Source organism: Triticum urartu, chromosome 1, assembly GCF_003073215.2.
Source record: "Triticum urartu cultivar G1812 chromosome 1, Tu2.1, whole genome shotgun sequence".
Classification (NCBI taxonomy): Eukaryota; Viridiplantae; Streptophyta; class Magnoliopsida; order Poales; family Poaceae; genus Triticum; species Triticum urartu.
In genome coordinates, this window is record NC_053022.1 from 404,064,726 (window position 1) to 404,086,130 (window position 21,405).

Genomic DNA, 21,405 nt, shown 5'->3' on the forward strand with positions numbered 1-21,405 from the left:
CACAATATAATGTGCGATTGTCAATCTCGTTATACACATGACTCAACGAAGATTTGATCCTCTATTGGCTTTTGCAAGTATTTCAATAATCGAATTTCTTGATGTTATCTATCACCAGCTAGAACTATGGCGACCAACGACGATAAGTTAGGATGCAGCTTTGACGAAATTTTTTAGGCATAGGTTCATGGTTGTAGTCTCACATTTGTTTATGATTGTTTTTGTGTATGTGGCTCAGTTATCCCCATTATGGGACTTGATGATGTCATTATCTAATATAAGCTAGAGTTGACTTAAAAAATGACGAGACACATTATTAAAAATATTGTGTTTGATTTATTTTAGCATTCTTTTGACTGCTTGAACTTGAGTGGGGAGTTGTGTTCAAATTTCAAAGTAAAATTGTTGCGAAATGAGACAATGCCCTCTCAATTCCTTCCGTGTATTTTTCTATGAAATTTGGAAATTTAACGTTTAGTAAATGTGCCCAGGACGGCTATATCATACGATTGGAGTTCTCCCTTTTTACACTCAATTGTACTTGACAACCTACGTGATCTCAGAACCTATTGCATACTTTTTATAAGTCCGACTTTTGTTCATCTTCTTTTTCGTTTCTCTAAAATTTGGATGTTATTTTCTGTGAGCCATTCAAAGACATCATACCGCTTCAAAATTCCCTATGTTTGAGGTTCTGTAAGAATTCATATCACTTGATATCCTATTTGTTTGTGTTATTTTGGACAAGTTTTGCAAGAACTATACTTGAATAGTTCAGTTAATTCCCCACGGTAACAGAAAAAAGCTCAAGGTCCTTCTTCAACCGCCCTCAGGCCTTCCCACAGACGAAAACAAACAAAAAAAATGAAAGATGCATATCCATCGCCTCAGGTGTACAGGGTAATACCTTGATTATCACACACACACACACAATATGTAACACCTTGAGGAGATGAATAGTAATGATTCTCAGAAAACAAAAAAACATATATGCAAATTAGTTCCAAGCCTTTCAGAACTTTCTTTTATGAAAGAACAACTTTAAATTTCATAACGCATCTTAATGAGGTATGCAGGTTCAATTCACATGATTCTCGGTGTCGTCCAGCAATGTACAATGATCAAACATATCAGAATTCAGAACATGACAATTCCCACCAGAAACACAAGCTCTGTACTTTCAACATTTTTGTGATCAAAGAGAAATATAGGTGCTATTTCATGGGTATAAAATCTATCCCAGGGCTCAAGCGATCTCTCAAGAACAATGCCTACAGGATGATGATACAAATGTACGCTGCACAGCTGAACTGAACGCATGTCAAGGTGTGGCCTGTGACAATGCAGATCCAATCTGACACATGAGAGGGTACACTGGACTGAACTCCTTGTCTCCACGGGACCTGACCTTCATCTCATAGTCGTCCAGGGTTGCCTTCACGCCCTTCCAGATCTGATCCTCGCCTTGTGAATCAAGCCACAGAGAATACTGCAGCGGTGTCAGCTTGTTCCGCTGTAAGGGCGAGTGTAGCTCATCCGGCCCTCGTGAATATAGGTGGTGGAGGATCACGCTGGGTGGCAAGTCCTGAAGGAGTGGAGACTTGTCAAGCTGAGATGTCTCCAGGAATAGGACGGGGCGGAATGCACGTAATGCCCGGTATGGCGAGCCCAGCTGCTCCACTGGAAACAGATTCTGACCGACAGCTAGCTCCAGCTCGGCCATGTCCCTAGCCATTCTCAACTTCCCTGCTTCAGAGAGTGGCCTGACAAGAGAAGCGTGTCTTATGAAGAATATAAGGATCCTTGAGGCCATCCTTCTAACCATTATGGTACATATGGTCTCCGAGCGGGAGGCTGATGATGGCAGAAGCTTTGACAAGAACTCGTTGCGGAAGTGGACGGCACACTTCTGAAGCTCCTCCATGTAGGCTGATGCATTATTGTCCATCGCTCCATCCATTCCATCAGCTCCAAAGTCCTGCTCGTGCATTTGCAGAATGCATGATTCCAGACGATCGAGCATTGCTTGGAATAGGGAGGTCACCGAATCACAAGCAACCCCATATATGACCCCGAGAGATGGGGAAAGGACTTCAGAAGCAACATTTGGGAGTGTTGACAGGATGCTTGAAATACGTGTGTGAACCTCGTGGAGATGTAGACACAGAGCAAAGTTTTTTAATTGAGCTGGAGTCACTGTGCCAGTAACTTGACGGGCTTCAGGGCCAGTAGAAATCTACATTTGAAGCAAAATATATGTCAGCAAATGCGCACAATGATGGAAGTGATGCCAATAACTGCACAAGTGCATGCACATATACAAGGCAGCACATACGAGGAAAGAAGAGAGGCATTATCAAATGCATATGAAGGATAGACAGACAGCGAGACTATAAATAAGAAAATGAAATAGAAGACTGTCATCTAGCAGCACCAACAGGTATAGCCATTGCAGTTATAGGCTCAGATGATGCGTGCCCCTTTTACTTCCCTGGAAAGGCAATCCAGCCTTTCTGTAGGAAAAGATTGAGGGACAGCTGACACTACTGAATGGGAATGCACATGAAGACAGGGATACATTAAGCAGTGTGCTACAGGACAGCATTTTCTCATGATTTCTCCTGTTTGATGTACTGTATTTATTTTCTTCCGTTACTTGCAGCATTCAATACATATGTAACAGAACAAAAAGTTTAGTCAATGAAACCAACAAGAAAACACTACTTTTATGGATGCAACCACAGCTACCACAACCCGGGGGCAAGCTGACTCAAACAATCACAGACCTGACTAAAACCTGCATATTTATTGGTCTCAATGAGTAAGTTTGATTTTCCGACAAGTGTGAGCAGGAGTTTTGAAGTCCAGAAGATGAGAAGAATCAAACTATGAGCGGCATCTAGTAATAAAGGTCAGGACGGGAGGTGACTGATTAGGTTCCCACTCAACTCAGGAGTGAAAAACCAACCCGCTCAAGACAATGAGCTAGCAGATACAACTATAATCGCCTAAGGAGACCATTGATTTTCTGCTTCTCGGGCATGCGGACACCATGCGTATGGCAGAAGCCAAGGGAAAATGCTTCTCCCTAGTTGGAAGGGATTAAGATCAAAGCATCTTTAAAGCTGAAGCACAACTGCTCAAGCCCATCGACACATGTCCCAAAGCCAAGGTTGGAGAAATTCAACAATGTGGAAGAGCTAAAAGCCTAAAACGATAGCAAAAACAAGTATAGACAAGTTTCAAACACATTACTGGGAACTTATACTCAATGCAGCCTGACATGAGGAGCATTTGTTAAAATTTGATGAATAAATTGAGAAAGCAAAAACTACCTACAGACTTGCAAAAATAATTAGTAGAAAATAGTGTGCACCTGATATTCAGCTCTTTGTGCTAAAAGAAGCAAGATCTTTCCAATTTCACGCAGAACAAGAAGCAGCAAATGCCCATGAGTTCGCACAACTTCAATTTCCTCTTGGATGCGAGATATTAGCCTTGATATTTGATCCTTCGATGGTATACTTCCACGGTTCGACATAGGAAATATGCTATTGATGTAATCAGAAAGGCGACTCTGACTGAGAGCCAAAAAGGCAGTCTGGAATATCTCAATGGCTGCAACCATGTGATCTTTTCCTTCGGGAGTAAGCGCTGGAAGGGTACCCTTAACATCAGTATCTCTTGAAATCCTCTCAAGAAGGTTCTCAATCATTGAGAACAGTCTAGGATATCCAAGAGTAAATATTTCCTTGACAAAGCTTGACGCAGTAAAGACGGATTTCAGCTGACTTGCAAAGGCCTTAACAATTGCATCCCATACTCTCTCTGTCAACAGAGGCTCACCCTCCTGCAAAAGAATTTCTGTCAGTAGAAGTTCAAGCACATAGAACAAATAATTATTTAAGAAAGAACAAGGAAGGGATCAAGACACAGGATGTGCCTGTTAAGTGTTAGCGCCATACTTTGGAAACAAGCGAACATACCAAATATACTAAACTATCGTTGCAAGTGTAAACAAATTTGAGGCAATGTAGGAACTAGGAACAGTGACATAGAAAAATTTAGAATCTGATTGCAGATAAAACATGGAACACCCCACTTCAACTCTGAAGAACAGAAGCTGTGATTATAGAAGCTAGAAGAGGCTATGCATTTACCAATGTATCAGTCTAGTCTACATTTGAAGGCTAGGTACCATGAATAGATATTCAGGTGGGGGAGCTCCTCTGGTGATTCTCAAAAAACAAGATGTACTTAATTTAACCATCTAACTGATATCTTATACCTGATCCTAGGCATGCACTAGCTTATTCCTAGCGAAAACTATTAGATGATAACAGAATCATCAGTTTCAATCAACAGAAGGGCTGGCTGCTCTCGACGACGGGGTGGTAATGAGATGCTGGGAGATGAGAGTTATTGGTGGATTGAGTGGGGGGAGGATTGCCCTCCCAATTCGAAGTTTTTTCCAGGAAGTTTCAACCATCGTAACTATGACAACAGTCACGACCGGCTATTAAGATCCTCACGACTATGGCAGCGTGGTACGCTCCGCCCTCTCGCGACCACTACTCTAATCAAAAGACTAGAGGCCCCTACGGGAGGAAAAATAGGACCATTTTGTGTAATCAATAACATTGCTATTTGATATACCATATAATCCCCACCCGCAAAACTAAAGTCTAGTCAACATAAGAACTGAAAAACAGTGAAACCTAAACATTTACTGGTATATTCATTTTCTGTGTGCATATGTCATTTCGTATCTCTTTGACTGCCTATATATCTCATAATTCTCAAGTGACAGTCATACTGCCAAAAAAAAAACATGATATAGAGCATGTTCAATGCATCTTGATTCTAAATTGTCATTTCCATCAATCTGAAATCCTCATCATTAATTCAAAGATCGTGGCTCACCTGCCAAACCTCCTCAAGGAACAGCATTTGTGTGAACGGCACACGCTTCTTGGTGAGCACAGTCTGCAGCTGCCATGCAGCGATGACTGCCCGATGCAGCTCCTCCATGCACTGCCTCATCCTTTCCCAGAGTGCATCGGCTGCCCTCTTACTGCCACCAAGCTGTGGTGTGCCGCTTCTCTGCACGCCTCCAGGGCCGCCTCCACCACCAGCCATCGATATGGCCTTCATGTCCAGTGCCACCGTCACGCTCTTGGCCCCTGCTGCTTTGCACTTCCCCACGAGCCCCTCAACTGCCGGCTTCAGTTCTCCAAGATTGTAGTACACCTGCAGACCGCACCAGATGTCGTTCTGGTTGGACTCGGTGATGCCACGGTCGATCACAGCACTGGCCTCCGATCGGAGCTTGGAGGCGGCAGCATCAACCTTGCGCATTTCCTCATCAACGGCATTGATGCCGGAGAGGTTCTTCTCCTCGTATAGGAGGCGGATCTCGCGATGGAGCTCAGCCTGGCGGGCAAGGTCGGGGGCAGGGGAAGAGGCGAGGAGGCGTGAGGAGAGGCGGACGAGACGGTGGGAGTGGAGGAGGAGGTCGGCGGTGGCGAGGAGGCTGGAGAGGGAGGAGGAGGAGAGCGCGAGGTGGGCGCGCGGCGCCGAGAGGTGAGATGAGAGTAGGGAGAGGTGGGAGAAGAGGAGGCGGAGGTTGGAGGGGAGACTGGAGAGGGAGGCGGAGGCGGAGCGGAGGGAGAGGAGGTGCGAGAGGAGGAGCGGATGTCGGCGCAGCACCTCGGCGCGGAGGTGGCGACGGAGGAGGCGGATGGCGTCCTGCAGCTGCTCGGCGCGGGAGGCGGCAAGGCCGGAGGAGAGCGCGGCGGAGGAGAAGTCGGAGGGGGAGAAGGACGGGGAGAGGAAGGCGGAGAGGACGGGATCGGAGGCGAAGGCGTCGAGCGGGGAGGCGGGGTCGGAGGAGGAGGAGGTGGGGGAAGGAGGCGAGGCGAAGGAGTTTCCGGTGATGAGGTCCTTGGACGTCGGCGAGAGGAGGAGGCGCGGCGTGGCTGGGGCGGCCATGGCGGTGGCCGTCGCCGGGGCGGGTGGTGGATCTGGGGATAGGAGAGATCCGGAAGACTCACTCCTCACTAGGCGTCATTTGGTCGTTAGAAGATTGAGAAAGTTGGATGGCTATAAGAGCAACTCCAATGGGAGTACCCATTTTGTCCGCTGCCGTCAGTTTAGGTCAGCGCGGACAAAAACAACAGCCTAATACAGAAACTCATTTTTATTTTCTATCCGCTTTGTATCTGCGCGGACTCATTTTCGATCCAAATTTAAAACACATTTAGGTTCAAAGCGGACACAAAGTGAATGCTTTCTGCGTCTCTCTCGTCCACCTCCGCCTGCTGCCGGTCCCGCGTGGCCTATCTACCATCCACTCACAGAATATTTTTTCTCTCCCCCCTCTCTCTCGCTACCATGGCACAGGTGCTGCCACGCCGCCGCACTCGCTCTGCTCGGACGCCGCTGTGCTGCCGCGCTCGTCTTGTCGGGGGGCAGTACAAGCATCCACGCGAGCTAGCTAGTTTAGTTGCATGGATGCCGGCCTGTGCATGGCGGTACTCCCTTCGGTCCTTTTTACTCTGCATATTAAAAATTTTTGAAGTCAAATTTCATAAAATTTAACCATATTAATATAAAAAAATATCAACATCTGTCATGCTAAAGTTATACAATATGAAACTTTAAATCATAACACATCTATTGATATTGATTTCAAATTATAAATGTTGGTATTTTTTCTATAAAGTTAGTCAAACTTTACGATGCTTGACTTCAGTCAAATCTTATATGCGAACTAAAAAAGACGAGAGAGTAGCTAGCTAGATTCGATGCATTGTGGGCCCCGGCTCGTGGTGACGCTCGAGCCACTCGCATGCCGTTCTGCACTTCCGCCATGGCTCAGGAGCTCGCTTGCATGCCTTGGCCACGTCGCCGCTCGCGTTTGACCCGGCCTCGCCATGCCACGCCGCCGCACGAGCTCGCCATGGCCTCGTCCCGCCACGCAGAGCAGCCGCCTCTGTCGCTCACGTACTCGTTCCGGCAACACGCCCCGCCCGGCTCCCGTGCTACAGCAGCTCGCGTGTCCGGCCCGGCCTCGCCCCGCCCCGCAGTAGGAGGAGCTCGCATGCCCGGCACGGCCGCGCCCCGCCATGTAGCAGGAGCGCGCGAGCCGGGGCGTCGAGCAGGGGCAGAGCAGCAGCGAGCTGCGGCGCGGAGGGGCCTAGCTAGCGCGGCGGCCACGAGCGGTGGTGGGCGGGGCGCGAGCTGCGGCGGGCGGAGCGAGCTAGCGAGGCGGCTGCGGTGGTCGCGGGGCTGGGGCGGGCGCGGCGCGCACGAGCCACGGCGGGCACGGCGAGCGTCGGGCCCGGGGCCGGGGCGAGCGGGCGCCGGGGACATGCAGGGCGCGCGAGAGCTGCAGCACGGGAGCCGGCGGGGCGACGCGGGAGCTCGCTCATCAGGTGTTCGACTGAATGCCGACGCGGACATGCATAAAATGTGCATGCCTCTCGTTGGACGTACAGACCGACCCAAACGAAAAAACGGACACGGACGTGCGAAGAGGCGACCCAAATGGACGAAAAGCGGACAAAAGCGATGTCTGTTTGGGTCGGCCCGTTGGAGTTGCTCTAATTTCACAAAAATACCTTTTTCACTATTTTTTTATTTTTAACATGAATTTCAGCGCTGTTTCTTTATTGTTGATTCACTGTCACATGTATTGACAGAGGTTGTGCTTTGCAATATTTTTCACTGTATGAAAGCAGATCTTATTCAACTAGTTGCCATTACAACTATTTAGCCTTATTTGGTTAATCCCCACAGCTATTGTTTAAAAAAACCACAACTACGATGTGCTTGAGCATCTACTAGAGAAGTGATGATAACCCATGCCAAGGCCCTCCCCACTGAACCTTCTTGAAGGTTCTTATAGGAGTAAATCAACTCTATAATGCGCATCTAGAAATACCTACATAGTAACATTGTAAGTGTCATTGCACATTACAGGGTAGATAAATGCTTCAACATCGGCATAATGGCACACTAGAACGATAGGTGATGACTGGAGCTGGACCAGACCACTTGAAGGTTGAACAAAATTGAATCCAGACAGTTCGTTTGTGGTAACAGACATATCGGTTAGAGCCGAAATGGTGCTGGGAGAGGCTACAAGAGCCATTATTTTCATAGCATGCAAAGGGTTTCTTACATGCGATAGTGCGCTCCAAGCTGAATTAGCTGCTTGGTGAGAGAGAATTGCATTGGCTTTGGAGTGTACAGTACGTCCTATTATTGCTGGGATGGACTGTGCAAAAGGCGTAACCGTTATCAAATTTTCAGTCATAGGTTGATCGTGCAATATGGCCTGGATACGTGATATTAAGTCATGACTGATGGGTGAAAGATCGTGATCAACCTCGTGAGTCGATCTCAGAATAAAGTGATCTCAGAATAAAATGAGTCACGACTTTATTTTGTATGGTTGTAGTTCTTCCAGAACCGTGGTATGGTTTGGATGTGTAACACCCATGATGTCATGCTACAGTAATCTCACACTAATGATGTCATGTCATCTGATTTTGCTAAGCTAAATTGCCCCTATTGATAAAACCAAAGTCAAATTCAAATTTAAATTGTAAGCTAAATTATTTTATCAAATAGTGAAACAAAATGTGTATAATATGTTATAAAATCCTCAAGTATTGGTAAAAAATAATATCAACTCTATTTGGATGCTCAATTTGTCCCTGACAATTATTTTAGTGGTCCAACAGCAAATTAATTTTTTTTGCAAATAGGAACACTTTCATTACTTAACCAGATTCATTACACTCAGATTGTAAAATAGTCTTGACCTCGCCCGGAGCACAACGCAACCAGCCAGCGGTCTTGGGAGCATGCGTTCCATGTGAGCCAGTGCATGGCTCGCCTTGTTTTGGTCTCTACCGATGGCTAGTATTTCATGTGGCTTACCAGCTAAAAGCCGCTTGATGTCATTCACCATGGGAGCTAGCAAGGATTTATCAAGAACCAGGGTCAGAATCATCGGTGCAGCTACCAAGCAGTCTGTCTCCACCATGAGATGTTCACTACTTCTCTCCATTCCTAGCGTCACCCCTTCAGGATTGCTACAATCTCCGCTTCTAGAGCATTTGCACACCGCTGGATAAAACGACAGGAGGCAAATATAATAGCACACAAAACATATGTATATTTGAATGATTAGAGGTGACACATGCAAATTTACTTGGAACGGCAGAGTAATACCGCATATAGGTAGATATGGTGGACTCATCTGGACAACTTTGGGTTTAAGGATTTGGATGCACAAGCAGCATTCCCGCTTAGTACGGGCAAAGGCTAGCAAATAGACTAAGAAGCGACCAACTAAAGAGCAACAACAGTCATAATCATGCATTGCGAATAATTAACATTGAATACAAGCATGAGTAGGATATAAACACCCTGAACATAAACATCATGAAGGCTTGAATCGACTACATGTGTGAACATGTGCCAAGTCAAGCCACTCGAAACATTCAGAGGAGGATACTATACTAACATACTACATCACAACCATTTAAATGCATGTTGACACTCAAGATAAATCATTATTCACTCCTAGCTATTTAAGCATGACATGAGCAACTATAATCTCTAATTGTCATCACAAACATGTTTACTCATAATATACTGAATCATGGATATCAAGTTAAACATATTTAGAAAAGGTCTATCGAGAATTATAGGAGCAATAATATCTTCAGGCATATCTACTATCACAAGATCAATCATGACAGGGCAATCGTGAATTTGAACTATAACTCCATGCTTAATGCCTACTGCCGGAGTAAAAGTAGAATTGGCCATATTCAATATAATTTTAGTAGTTGCATAAGGACCTAGATTGAGACTATCATAAACAAATTTGGGAATAGTGGAAACACTAGCCCCTAGATCACATAAAGCACCGAATTTATTCAATCCAATCTCAATCTCTATAGTGGGTTCAAAAGCATCTTCTTGCTTGGTTGGTAAATTACTGTAAAGCTTTACCTTGGCTGTAACTTTCTCAACAAAGACATTATATTCTTTGTTATTAATTACCTCAAGTAGTGGATATTTCCTTGATATCATCTTCACAAAAAAAAGCATGGTGTAATTATACTCTGGCACATGGCTTGCGTCCCGCTCTTCGATCTTCTCATCGTTGCTTCTAACCATCTTAACATCTTCAAACGGGTTAGGTTTTGGTTTACCTACAAACTTGGCTAAGATTTATGTTTGGCTCTCTACAATTTTAGCCACTTGTGCTTCCATATTCTTGGATCTTCCTTCAAGTATTTGCACGTCATTTGTTAGTCCAACAACCTTACTGGTCAATTGACCAAGTAAGTTATCATGATTCTTCAAGATATTCTTGAAGTTTTCATTCTGCTCAGTTCAATTAGCAATAATTTTTTAAGAGTTTCTTCAAGATTATTTCTATTGGTGCTATTAGCTCCATTGAAATTATTTGATGCCCCTCCATTACTAGGATAATGAAGTCTAGGAGCATAACCATTATTTTTCCAGTTGGGACTATAGCTATTATGAGCAATAAAATTCACATCACTAGTTCATTCATTAGTAATGACATACACATTTACCTCTTCTTTACCTTTCATCATGGAGATAAGTTCATCAAGTTTGGTTGTCAACTCTGTGCTACTTTATTCAATGGCATTCACCCTCTTAGTAGTGGCTCTCTCAACATGCCATTCGGCATGGTTTTCTTGCATATCATCGAGTAGTTTCTTGACTTCATCTATGGGATTTCCCATAATTATTCCTCCAAGAGTTGTATCAAGCATAGTTTTTGACATGTGATTTAAGCCATTATAAAACATATGAAGGATTAACAATTCATCCAGTCCATGATTAGGACAGTTCGTTAGAGCTTCTTTTATTCTATCCCACGCAAGCGCTAGTGGCTCACGTTCTTCCTGCTTGAAACGTGTAATATGAGAATGTAACCGCATAATCTTTGTAGGTGGACAAAACATAGATAAAAAATTAATGCAAAAAATCATCCCAAGAAGTAATACTGCCTCTAGGTAGAGCTAGAAGTCACTCCTTTGCTTTTCCTCTCACAGAGAACGGAAAGATACGTAACTTTAAAGCATTAGGGTCATAATATCTAATGCGTGTCATGTTGCACAATTCAGTAAAATTATGCAAGTGCATACCAGCATCTTCAGAAGCAGAGCCTCCAAATTGGTCGTGTTGAACCATGGAAACTAAGTTCGGTTTGATCGCATACTCATCGGCTGCAACCTCAGGTTGTGCTATGGGTTCACGCATGAAGTTGCTGCTGAGAGTAGCAAAACTCCCAAGATTATGAGCCATAGTAATCTTTTTGGGTTTTCTCAACTGACAAGACTAGCAACAAAAATAAAACTTAAACTAAAAATTTAAAATTTAAAACAAAAACTAAAACTTAACTTTAAAAGTAAAAAATATCACTCATCAGTCTTACCAGGACCCTTTCAACTTCATCTTTCGGAGTTTGGAGATGAGTCTCAACTAGTTGATTTAATTTTTGCTCTCCCTCATCTTGAGCTTCTTCTTGATATGGTTTTCTTAAGACGGAACAAAATGGAAATTTAACCATCTCACCCCCATTCATAGAGATAGTTTTCTTTTTGATATAAGCTCATGCAACATTCATAAAAGAAGTTCCAAAAACAATAGGATAATCTTGATCCTGTGAAATCATCAGTACGTAAATACCAATGGGATAAATGAGTGATCCTATTATAATGTTAACATTTTTAAGGACGTCACAAGGTATTCTATCTGTCTTCTTTGCAAGCTTAATAACAACATCAGTTGGCTCAAGGGTATGTCGAGAAGGCTCCTGATGACCCACAAGTGTAGGGGATCTATCGTAGCCTTTTTTATAAGTAAGAGTGTCAAACCCAACGAGGAGCAGAAGGAAATGATAAGCAATTTTCAGTAAGGTATTCTCTGCAAGCACCGAAATTGTCGGTAGCAGATAGTTTTGTGATAAGGTAATTTGTAACGAGTAGCAAGTAATAAAAGTAAATAAGGTGCAGCAAGATGGCCCAATCCTTTTTGTAGCAAAGGACAAGCCTGGACAAACTCTTATATGAAGGAAAGCGCTCCCGAGGACACATGGGAATTATCGTCAAGCTAGTTTTCATCACGTTCATATGATTCGCGTTCGGTACTTTGATAATTTGATATGTGGGTGGACCGGTGCTTGGGTACTGTCCTTACTTGGACAAGCATCCCACTTATTATTAACCCCTATTGCAAGCATCCGCAACTACAACAGAAGTATTAAGGTAAACCTAACCATAGCATGAAACATATGGATCCAAATCAGCCCCTTACGAAGCAACGCATAAACTAGGGTTTAAGCTTCTGTCACTCTAGCAACCCATCATCTACTTATTACTTCACAATGCCTCCCTCTAGGCCCAAACATTGGTGAAGTGTCATGTAGTCGACGTTCACATGACACCACTAGAGGGATGACAACATACATCTCATCGAAATATCGAACGAGTACCAAATTCACATGACTACTTATAGCAAGACTTCTCCCATGTCCTCAGGAACAAACGTAACTACTCACAAAGCATATTCATGTTCATAATCAGAGGGGTATTAATATGCATAATGGATCTGAACATATGATCTTCCACCAAGTAAACCAACTAGCATCAACTACAAAGAGTAATCAACACTACTAGCAACCCACAGGTACCAATCTGAGGTTTGATACAAAGATTGGATACAAGAGACGAACTAGGGTTTGAGATGAGATGGTGCTAGTGAATATGTTAATGGAGATTGACCCCCTCCCGATGAGAGGATCGTTGGTGATGACGATGGTGATGATTTCCCCCTCCCGAAGGGAAGTTTCCCCGGCAGAACAGCTCTGCCAGAGCCCTAGATTGGTTCCGCCAAGGTTTCGCCTTGTGGCGGCGGAGTTTCGTCCCGTGAGCTAGCTTATGGTTTTTCTCGGACGAAAGACCTCATATAGCAGAAGATGGGCATCAAAGGGCCACCAGGGGGCCCACGAGGCAGGGGGGCGCGTCGCGCCCCCACCCTCATGGACGGTGGGTGGCCCCCCTCTGGTACTTCTTTCGCCCAATATTTTTTATATATTCTGAAACGTGCTCCCGTGAAGTTTCAGGACTTTTGGAGATGTGCAGAATAGGTCTATAATATTTGCTCCTTTTCCAGCCCAGTATTCCAGCTGCCGGCATTCCCCCTCTTTCATGTAAACCTTGTAAAATAAGAGAGAATAGACATAAATATTGTGACATAATGTGTAATAATAGCCCATAATGCAATAAATATCAATATAAAAGCATGATGCAAAATGGACGTATCAACTCCCCCAAGCTTAGACCTCGCTTGTCCTCAAGCGAAAGCCGAAATCGAAAAATATGTCCACATGTTTAGAGATAGAGGTGTCGTTAAAAATAAAATACGGACATGAGGGCATCATGATCAGTCTTAGAACAACAATATATATATACACACTAGTAGAAAAAGGGTCAAATGTGAAGCACATTAGTGCCGGTTTGAATTTGAGCTGGCACTAATGTGTCCATTAGTGCCGGTTCCAACGGCTAGGCGGGCGGACATCATTAGTACCAGTTCGTGGTGAACCTTTAGCACCGGTTCGTGCCACGAATCGGTACTAAAGTGAGTGGTGGCAGGATGTTGTCAGTCCGGGGCCCCTCCAGCACCTTTAGTACCGGCTCGTATCACGAACCGGTACTAAAGGTCGTCCTACATAGACCCTTCGTCCACCCGAGCTCGCTCTATTCTTCCCCTTTCCCCTCTCCTCTCTGTTCTTTCCCTCTTCCTCTCAAGCTCATCACACATTTTGCCCAAAATTTGTCAAGATTTGAAGGCCCCCATCCATTCAAATGATCACAAAGGTTAGCAACTTTGTCCTTTCATCTCTCATTGCTAGATTAGCTCGTGCAATGCTTTATATGGTGATTGATTTTTGAGTTTAGTAATTTGGGAGGAATTATATATATGTGCTAGTATTTGATTTATATGCAAATTGAGGTCAAAATAACACTTAGTTTGCATATGTAGGTGTGGTTTACTTAGTGCCTTCTAAATCTCCGTCGTAACCACCGTCGGTCGCCCGCACCGTCCCGTCGCCGGCACCACCTTGTGGTGAGCCTCTTGTTCATGAAGTTTTATATAAAAAATTGATGTTTGTGTGATTTGGATATATAGTTACTCGTATAATTATCTTACTCGTACGTTGTTTGTTATAAATAGTGCCATGGTTTTGATATCAGTCCCCGTCGGCCCTCGCCCTTGTTATGATTCGGATGTGGTATATTCTCTTTTAAAACTATTTGTTGCATTTCGTGTTTATGACAAATTATGCCCATCAAGCTAACATAGATATTTGTATGTAGGAGGTAGTTGAACCGGAAATTCCAACCGACCCTATTGTCGAGAGGTTAAATTTAGTTGAAAGAGAAAACGAGAATTTGAAAGAAAAATTGAAAAGAATTGAGGGGGAGAAGATGGAATTGGAGTTGCATGTTGCCGATGTCGTCGATGATCACAAGATTAAGATGGAGAAAATGTGCTTGAAGATTAGAAAGATTAGAAAATATGCCTTCATAGTGAGGCTTGGTATCATTATGCTGTTGGATCAATTGTTACCTTAGTTGCGATCTTGATCGCATTTGTTGTTGCATTTAAATTCTTTAGCTAGAGAGTTATTTGTTTGTTGCATTTAAGTGTTGTATGAACTTTATGTATTGTATTAATTTGGTGTTTTCGGTGATGTGTATTGAAGATGAGCCGGCAATGGATGTACGATGACCGATGCTCTCCCGAGTTCATTAATGGCGTGCATACTTTTCTGCTTGCGGCTGAGGCAAACAAGCGGGCAGATGGTTTTATGCCTTGTCCATGTGCTGGCTGTAAGAATGGTCACAATTACTCTACGTCAAGAACCATTCACGTCCACCTGTTTGAGTCCGGTTTCATGCCCCACTATAATGTTTGGACCAAGCACGGAGAGAGAGGGGTTATGATGGAAGACAATGAAGAAGAAGAGGACGATGACAGCTATCCTGGCCATGGGTTCCCTGAATACGATGATACAACAATGAGGGAAGAAGCTGAGCCGATAATACGGGAAGAAGCTGAGCCGACAATGCGGGCCATTGCCGATGCAAAGAGAAACTGCACAAGTGATTTAGAGAAGAAGAAGTTGCAGCACATGTTAGAGGATCACAAAAAATTGTTGTACCCGAATTGCGTAGGTGACAAGAAAAAGCTGGGCACCGCACTGGAATTGCTACAATGGAAGGCAGAGAATGGTGTATCTGACAAGGGATTTGGAAAGTTGCTGGTAATGATAAAGAATATGCTTCCAAAGGACAACGAATTGCCCGAGAGTACGTACGAAGCAAAGAAGGCTGCCTGCCCTCTAGGGTTAGAGGTGTAGAAGATACATGCATGCCCTAATGATTGCATCCTCTACCGCGGTGAGTACGAGGATTTGAACGCTTGCCCGGTATGCGGTGCATTGCGCTATAAGATCAGCCGCGATGACCCTGATGATGTCGAGGGCGAGCGCCCTAGGAAGAAGATTCCTGCCAAGGTGATTTGGTATGCTCCTATAATACCACGGTTGAAACGTTTGTTCCAAAACAAAGAGCATGCCAAGGCGATGCGATGGCACAAAGAAGACCGTAAGAAAGACGGAAAGTTGAGAGTACCCGCTGACGGGTCACAGTGGAGAAAAATCGAAAGAAAGTACGGGAAGGAGTTTGCAGATGACGCAAGGAACGTATGGTTTGGTCTAAGCGCAGATGGCATTAATCCTTTTGGTGAGCAGAGCAGCAACCATAGCACCTGGCCTGTGACTCTATGTTTGTATAACCTTCCTTCTTGGTTGTGCATGAAGCGGAAGTTCATTATTATGCCAGTGCTCATCCAAGGCCCTAAGCAACCCGACAACGACATTGATGTGTACCTAAGGCCATTAGTTGAAGAACTCTTACAACTGTGGAATGGAACAAGTGTACATGCGTGGGATGAGCACATGGGGGAAGAATTTGACCTAAAGGCGTTGCTGTTCGTGACCATCAATGATTGGCCTGCTCTCAGTAACCTTTCAGGACAGACAAACAAGGGATACCGCGCATGCACGCACTGTTTGGATGATACCGACAGTATATATTTGGCTAATTGTAAGAAGAATGTGTACCTAGGACATCGTCGATTTCTTCCGAGCAGGCATCCCGTAAGAAAGAAAGGCAAGCATTTCAAAGGTGAGGCGGATCACCGGACGAAGCCTCGCCACCGTAATGGTGCTGATGTACATGATATGGTCAAGGATTTGAAGGTGGTCTTTGGAAAGGGTCCTGGTGGACAACCTGTTCCGAATGACGCTGACAGACGCGCACCCATGTGGAAGAAGAAATCTATATTTTGGGACCTGCCCTATTGGAAAGACCTAGAGGTCCGCTCCGCAATCGATGTGATGCACGTGACGAAGAATCTTTGTGTGACCCTGCTTGGCTTCTTGGGCGTGTATGGGAAGACAAAAGATACACCTGAGGCACGGGAGGACCAGCAACGTATGCACGGAAAAGACGGTATACATTAGGGTCATGCAAGCTACGCTCTTACCAAAGAAGAGAAGGAAATCTTCTTTGAATGCCTGCTCAATATTAAGGTACAGTCTGGCTTCTCGACGAATATAAAGGGAATAATAAACATGGCAGAGAAAAAGTTCCAGAACCTAAAGTCTCATGACTGCCACGTGATTATGACACAACTGCTTCCGGTTGCATTGAGGGGGCTTCTACTGGAAAACGTTTGATTAGCCATTGTGAAGCTATGTGCATTCCTCAATGCAATCTCTCAGAAGGTAATCGATCCAGAAATCATACCAAGGTTAGAGAATGATTTGGTGCAATGTCTTGTCAGTTTTGAGTTGGTGTTCCCACCATCCTTCTTCAACATCATGAGCACGTCCTAGTTCACCTATGCGAAGAGATTAACGTTTGGGTCCTGTATTTCTACACAATATGTTCCCCTTTGATAGGTTCATGGGAGTCTTAAAGAAATATGTTCATAACCGTGCTAGGCCAGAAGGAAGCATCTCCAAGGGCCATGAAAATGAGGAGGTCATTGAGTTTTGTATTGACTTTATTCCTGACCTTAAGCCGATTGGTGTTCCTAAATCGCGGCATAAGGGCAGACTGGATGGAAAAGGCATGCTAGGAGGGGAACAAATAATATGTATGGACGGACATTCTCTCACTGAAGCACACTACACAGTTCTACAGAATTCCGCCTTGGTGGCTCCGTATATGGATGAACACAAGAATTTGCTACGCTCCAAACACCCGGAGCGGTCTGATGACTGGATTACATGTGAACAAACCAGGAGTTTTGCCAGCTGGTTGCAGACACGTACCATGCATGACGCCTCTATTGAAGATGACCTGTACTTGCTGTCCCAGTTACCATCTTCGAATATAATGACTTTCAAAGGGTACGAGATAAATGGTAATACATTTTACACGATCGCCCAAGATAAGAAGAGCACCAACCAAAACAGTGGTGTCCGCTTTGATGCAGAAATCAAGACGGGAAAGGAAACATATTATGGTTATATACAGGACATATGGGAACTTGACTATCGACGTGGTTTGAAGGTCCCTTTGTTTCGGTGCAAATGGGTCAATATGTCACGAGGCGGGGTAACGGAAGACCCGCAGTACGGAATGACAACAGTGGATCTCAACAATCTTGCATATGCAGACGAACCATTCGTCCTAGCCAATGATGTGGCATAGGTTTTCTATGTGAAGGACATGTCTACCAAGCCGAGAAAAAGAAAAGATAAGGAAGCGAATGCATCGTACGATGAGCCAAAGTGGCACATAGTTCTTTCTGGGAAGAGAAACATCGTGGGAGTGGATGACAAGACAGACATGTCAGGAGATTATGAAAATTTTGATGAAATTGCTCCATTCACAGTGAATATTGACCCGAGCATCCAGTTAAATGATGAAGATTTTCCATGGCTATGGCGCAAAGGGACACATGCGAAGAAAAAGTTTCACACCCAAAGATTTGGGATGTGATCGGCTTCACTATCATCACTTTCTTCTGTGTTTCACACCCAGAAGGGAATCTCTGTAATAGTTAGGGTAGCTAGTTATGTGTTTTGGCATTTGAAACGCGAAGAAATTTTATGTGCAAACAACTTCGTGTACAAAATGGACAATCTCTTTCGAAGTATCAGGGTTTCAGACGAAAACTCATCTGTTACAAAGGTATTTCATTTTTAAAATAACCTAAGCATTACCAAATTGAATATAATGATAAAACACACTAATATTAAACATAAGAAAAAAGAATCACTGAAAAATCTATTTTCAAAGTTAAGTTATTCACAAACTAGTGATTTACAGAAATTTCAAATAATTCAAAATTTAAACTATTCAAATTTGAAAACTACGGGCACTAACAGAAAGTTTGTAATTTTTTGTACCTAAAGCAAAAATATTCACAAAGAAACTCTAAATACAGCAAAAAACAACTCAAAAATAAATAAAACAAAAATAAATTAAGCAAAAAAAACAAGAAAAAAAGCCCGCCTACTAGGCCAAAGCGGCCTGCATACGGCTAGAAACCCAACGTGTTGTTGGGCCAGGATGCAGGCCCGCAAAGGCCCTGTAGGCCCACAGGGCAGCACAGAATAGGTAGGCCCAATAGGCCTGCTTTGGAGAGGAGCTCGAGAGAGCTACCGCACTAGGGCTTATAAACCAGTGCGGACGCCCCTCGGCTAGCGAGGTGGGACTAAACTTGCCGCACCGCACCTGTGCCAGCACACCCCCTTTAGTACCGGGTCGTGGCTCCAACCGGTACTAAAGGGGGGTCTTTAGTACCGGTTGGTGTCACCACCCGGTACTAAAGGGGTGCCGTTCCCGCCGCTTGGCCTGGCCAAAACAGACCTTTAGTACCGGTTGGTGGCTTCAACTGGTACTAAAGGTTGTTCTATATAAGAAAACACTTTAAAAAATTTGTCAGTTTCTCATCTCGCTCTGCTTCTTTCTCCTCTGCCCCATCGCCGCCGCCCCTCGTCGCCGCCCCCGTCGCTGTCCGTAGCCGTCCCCGTCCCCGTCGCCACGCCGCACCCCGTCGCCGCGCCGCGCCCCATCGTCGCGCTCCGCCCCGTCCTCCCGTCGTCCCCGCCTGGCCCGTCCCCATCCTCGTCGTCGCCGCCCCGTCCCCATCCCTGTCGTCACCGCCCGTCTCCGTCCCCGTCGCCGCCCCCCGTCGTCGCGCCTCGCCGGTGAGCTCCTGCCCCGGCCCCGCACACACACACAGTGTTATAGAAATATTAGAAATGTTAGTTATATAGAAATGTTTTTTAGTTATAGAAATATTAGAAATGTTAGTTATATTAGAAATGTTAGTTATATTAGAAATGTTAGTTATATAGAAATGTTAGTTATATAGAAATGTTTTTTAGTTATAGAAATATTAGAAATGTTAGTTTTAGTTATAGAAATATTAGAAATGTTAGTTTTAGTTATAAAATTTAGAATTTGCATATATGAAATCACAATGCATCATTTAAAAAATGTTACTTTACTTTTGTGGCATATAGTATTTGTTGTCGACGATGCCCGACCCGCATCCTCGCCGTTGACCCGTTCGCGACGACGTCCTGCTTTAGAGGACCCATGTCCGGGACTGGGCTCCGCCGGGCTGGCACTGGGAGGTGCTACCTTCAGGGGCGCGACGCTTGGTGAGGAACCCGGCCCCGTGTCCCATCGTCGACCCTGATCTCCTTTGGTGGCGTTCGCATGGGCCACTTTCGGTGCAGAGGGAGCCAGCCCCGCCGGAGGTGGTACGTCACCGTGTCAGGGAGGAGGACGAGCACGTCCATCGCTACATGGCTGCTATGGACGTCAGGTTCTCCAATACCTGGCAGGTTCTTTGGGGAGATCACCCGAGCTATGATCCAGTGATGGTTCCTTCACTTTGGTTGTCCACCGCCTATATTACTCTCTAGTATTCGATCTTTATTAGCTAGCTAGCTAGCTAGTGATGTATTCGATATATAATATTCGAGACGATGTATTCGAGATTATATCTATTATTCGAGACGATGTATTCGAGATTATATCTATTATTCGAGACGATGTATTCGATATTATATCTATTATTCGAGACGACGTATTCGAGATTATATTCGATGATGCTTATTATGTACTATGATTGATTCAGTCTTTCCTTATTAATTGATTGCATCCATGCATTGTAATTTGAATATATTTCTTTTGGATTAGTTAAATAAAACCTATGGCGGACAATACCGGCAGAGAGGGAGAAGAGGCCCTGTTCAATATCATACACAATCCTCGCGGGCTAGATGATGATCAGAATGAAGAAGATTATGACGGCTCCGAATATCTAAACAACACCGGGGAGGGTGATATGATATTCGATCGCGACGACCGAATTGATGAAGTCATGAACTATGAACATGACGAAGAAAATGTTGATCTTGAAACAACAAAGACCGGCGAGGTATATATATTTATATAAGCAGGCATCTGGTGATCATCACATGTTTTAAATGACTTGAAGATATATTAACGAATCGATCTTTCTTCTTTCAGCCATCCGGATCGAGCAAATCTCCAGGAAACAGGAAACGAGGCCCGAACAAAAAGTTGAAGGAGGGCGTAAAGTACAATATCGAGGCCATCAAACCTAATGGCGAACCATTAGCGCCTAAGAAGATTGCGGACAAGTTCATTCGTCAGTGCGGAGTTCTTGTGAAGGACCAACTCCCGATATCCCTTCAAGAATGGAGAGAGCCAGCAAAGCCATGTCCAGGAGTTACTTTTGTCGACGACAGACAAAAAACTTCTGCTTTGGGAAACGCTCATGGAACATTGCACCCTACCAGATCATTTCACAGATGCAGATGTGGAGAAAGTCAAGGACGCTGCTCTTAGGAAGATGGCGGTTGCATTCAACAACCACAAGAATCGTGTATGGGACAAGTACGTCAAGGGAGGAAGGAAGACTCCAGTATTCGAGGGAACACTAGAGAAGCAAAGTGCTCATTGGGATGATTTCGTGAAATTCAAGGATTCGGAATTATCTAAGGAATGGTCGAGAATAAAGAAGGCCAATGCCGCAAAAAAGGATAAGTTCCATAAGCTGGGGCCAGGTGGCTATGCGGTGGGAATGCCTAAGTGGGATAAGTCTGAGAAAGAGATGGAGGATGCAGGTGTCACTCCAGAAACATTGAGCTGCCCCCCCAGGTGCAGGACTTGGTTCTATGCGCATGGGGGGGAGTTGGACCCGAAGACAAGCAAAGTT

The 21,405-nt window shown here is 44.5% G+C and overlaps 1 protein-coding gene and 1 pseudogene across 1 annotated transcript; one reads left to right on the forward strand and one right to left on the reverse strand.

Moving 5' to 3' along the window:
* Nucleotides 1–1,064: 1,064 nt before the first annotated feature.
* Nucleotides 1,065–6,087, reverse strand: LOC125514888 (conserved oligomeric Golgi complex subunit 5). Its single transcript, XM_048680260.1, has 3 exons — nt 4,924–6,087; nt 3,377–3,850; nt 1,065–2,236 (listed from the first exon to the last, which is right to left on the reverse strand). Exons 1-3 carry the CDS (start codon nt 5,989–5,991, stop codon nt 1,322–1,324), a joined length of 2,457 nt encoding a protein of 818 aa, XP_048536217.1. The 5' UTR covers nt 5,992–6,087; the 3' UTR covers nt 1,065–1,321.
* An 8,743-nt stretch (nt 6,088–14,830) lies between these two features.
* Nucleotides 14,831–16,654, forward strand: LOC125532884 (annotated as a pseudogene).
* Nucleotides 16,655–21,405: the final 4,751 nt, after the last annotated feature.

Bases quoted from the DNA above. Each gene is read 5' to 3' on its own strand.
- LOC125514888 (XM_048680260.1), bottom strand. From the start codon at position 5,991: ATGGCCGCCCCAGCCACGCCGCGCCTCCTCCTCTCGCCGACGTCCAAG. The intron at 3,851-4,923 runs GTGAGCCACGAT...ATTCTTTTGCAG, and splicing joins TCCTTGAGGAGGTTTGGCAG to GAGGGTGAGCCTCTGTTGAC. The intron at 2,237-3,376 runs GTGCACACTATT...CTTCAAATGTAG, and splicing joins CACAAAGAGCTGAATATCAG to ATTTCTACTGGCCCTGAAGC.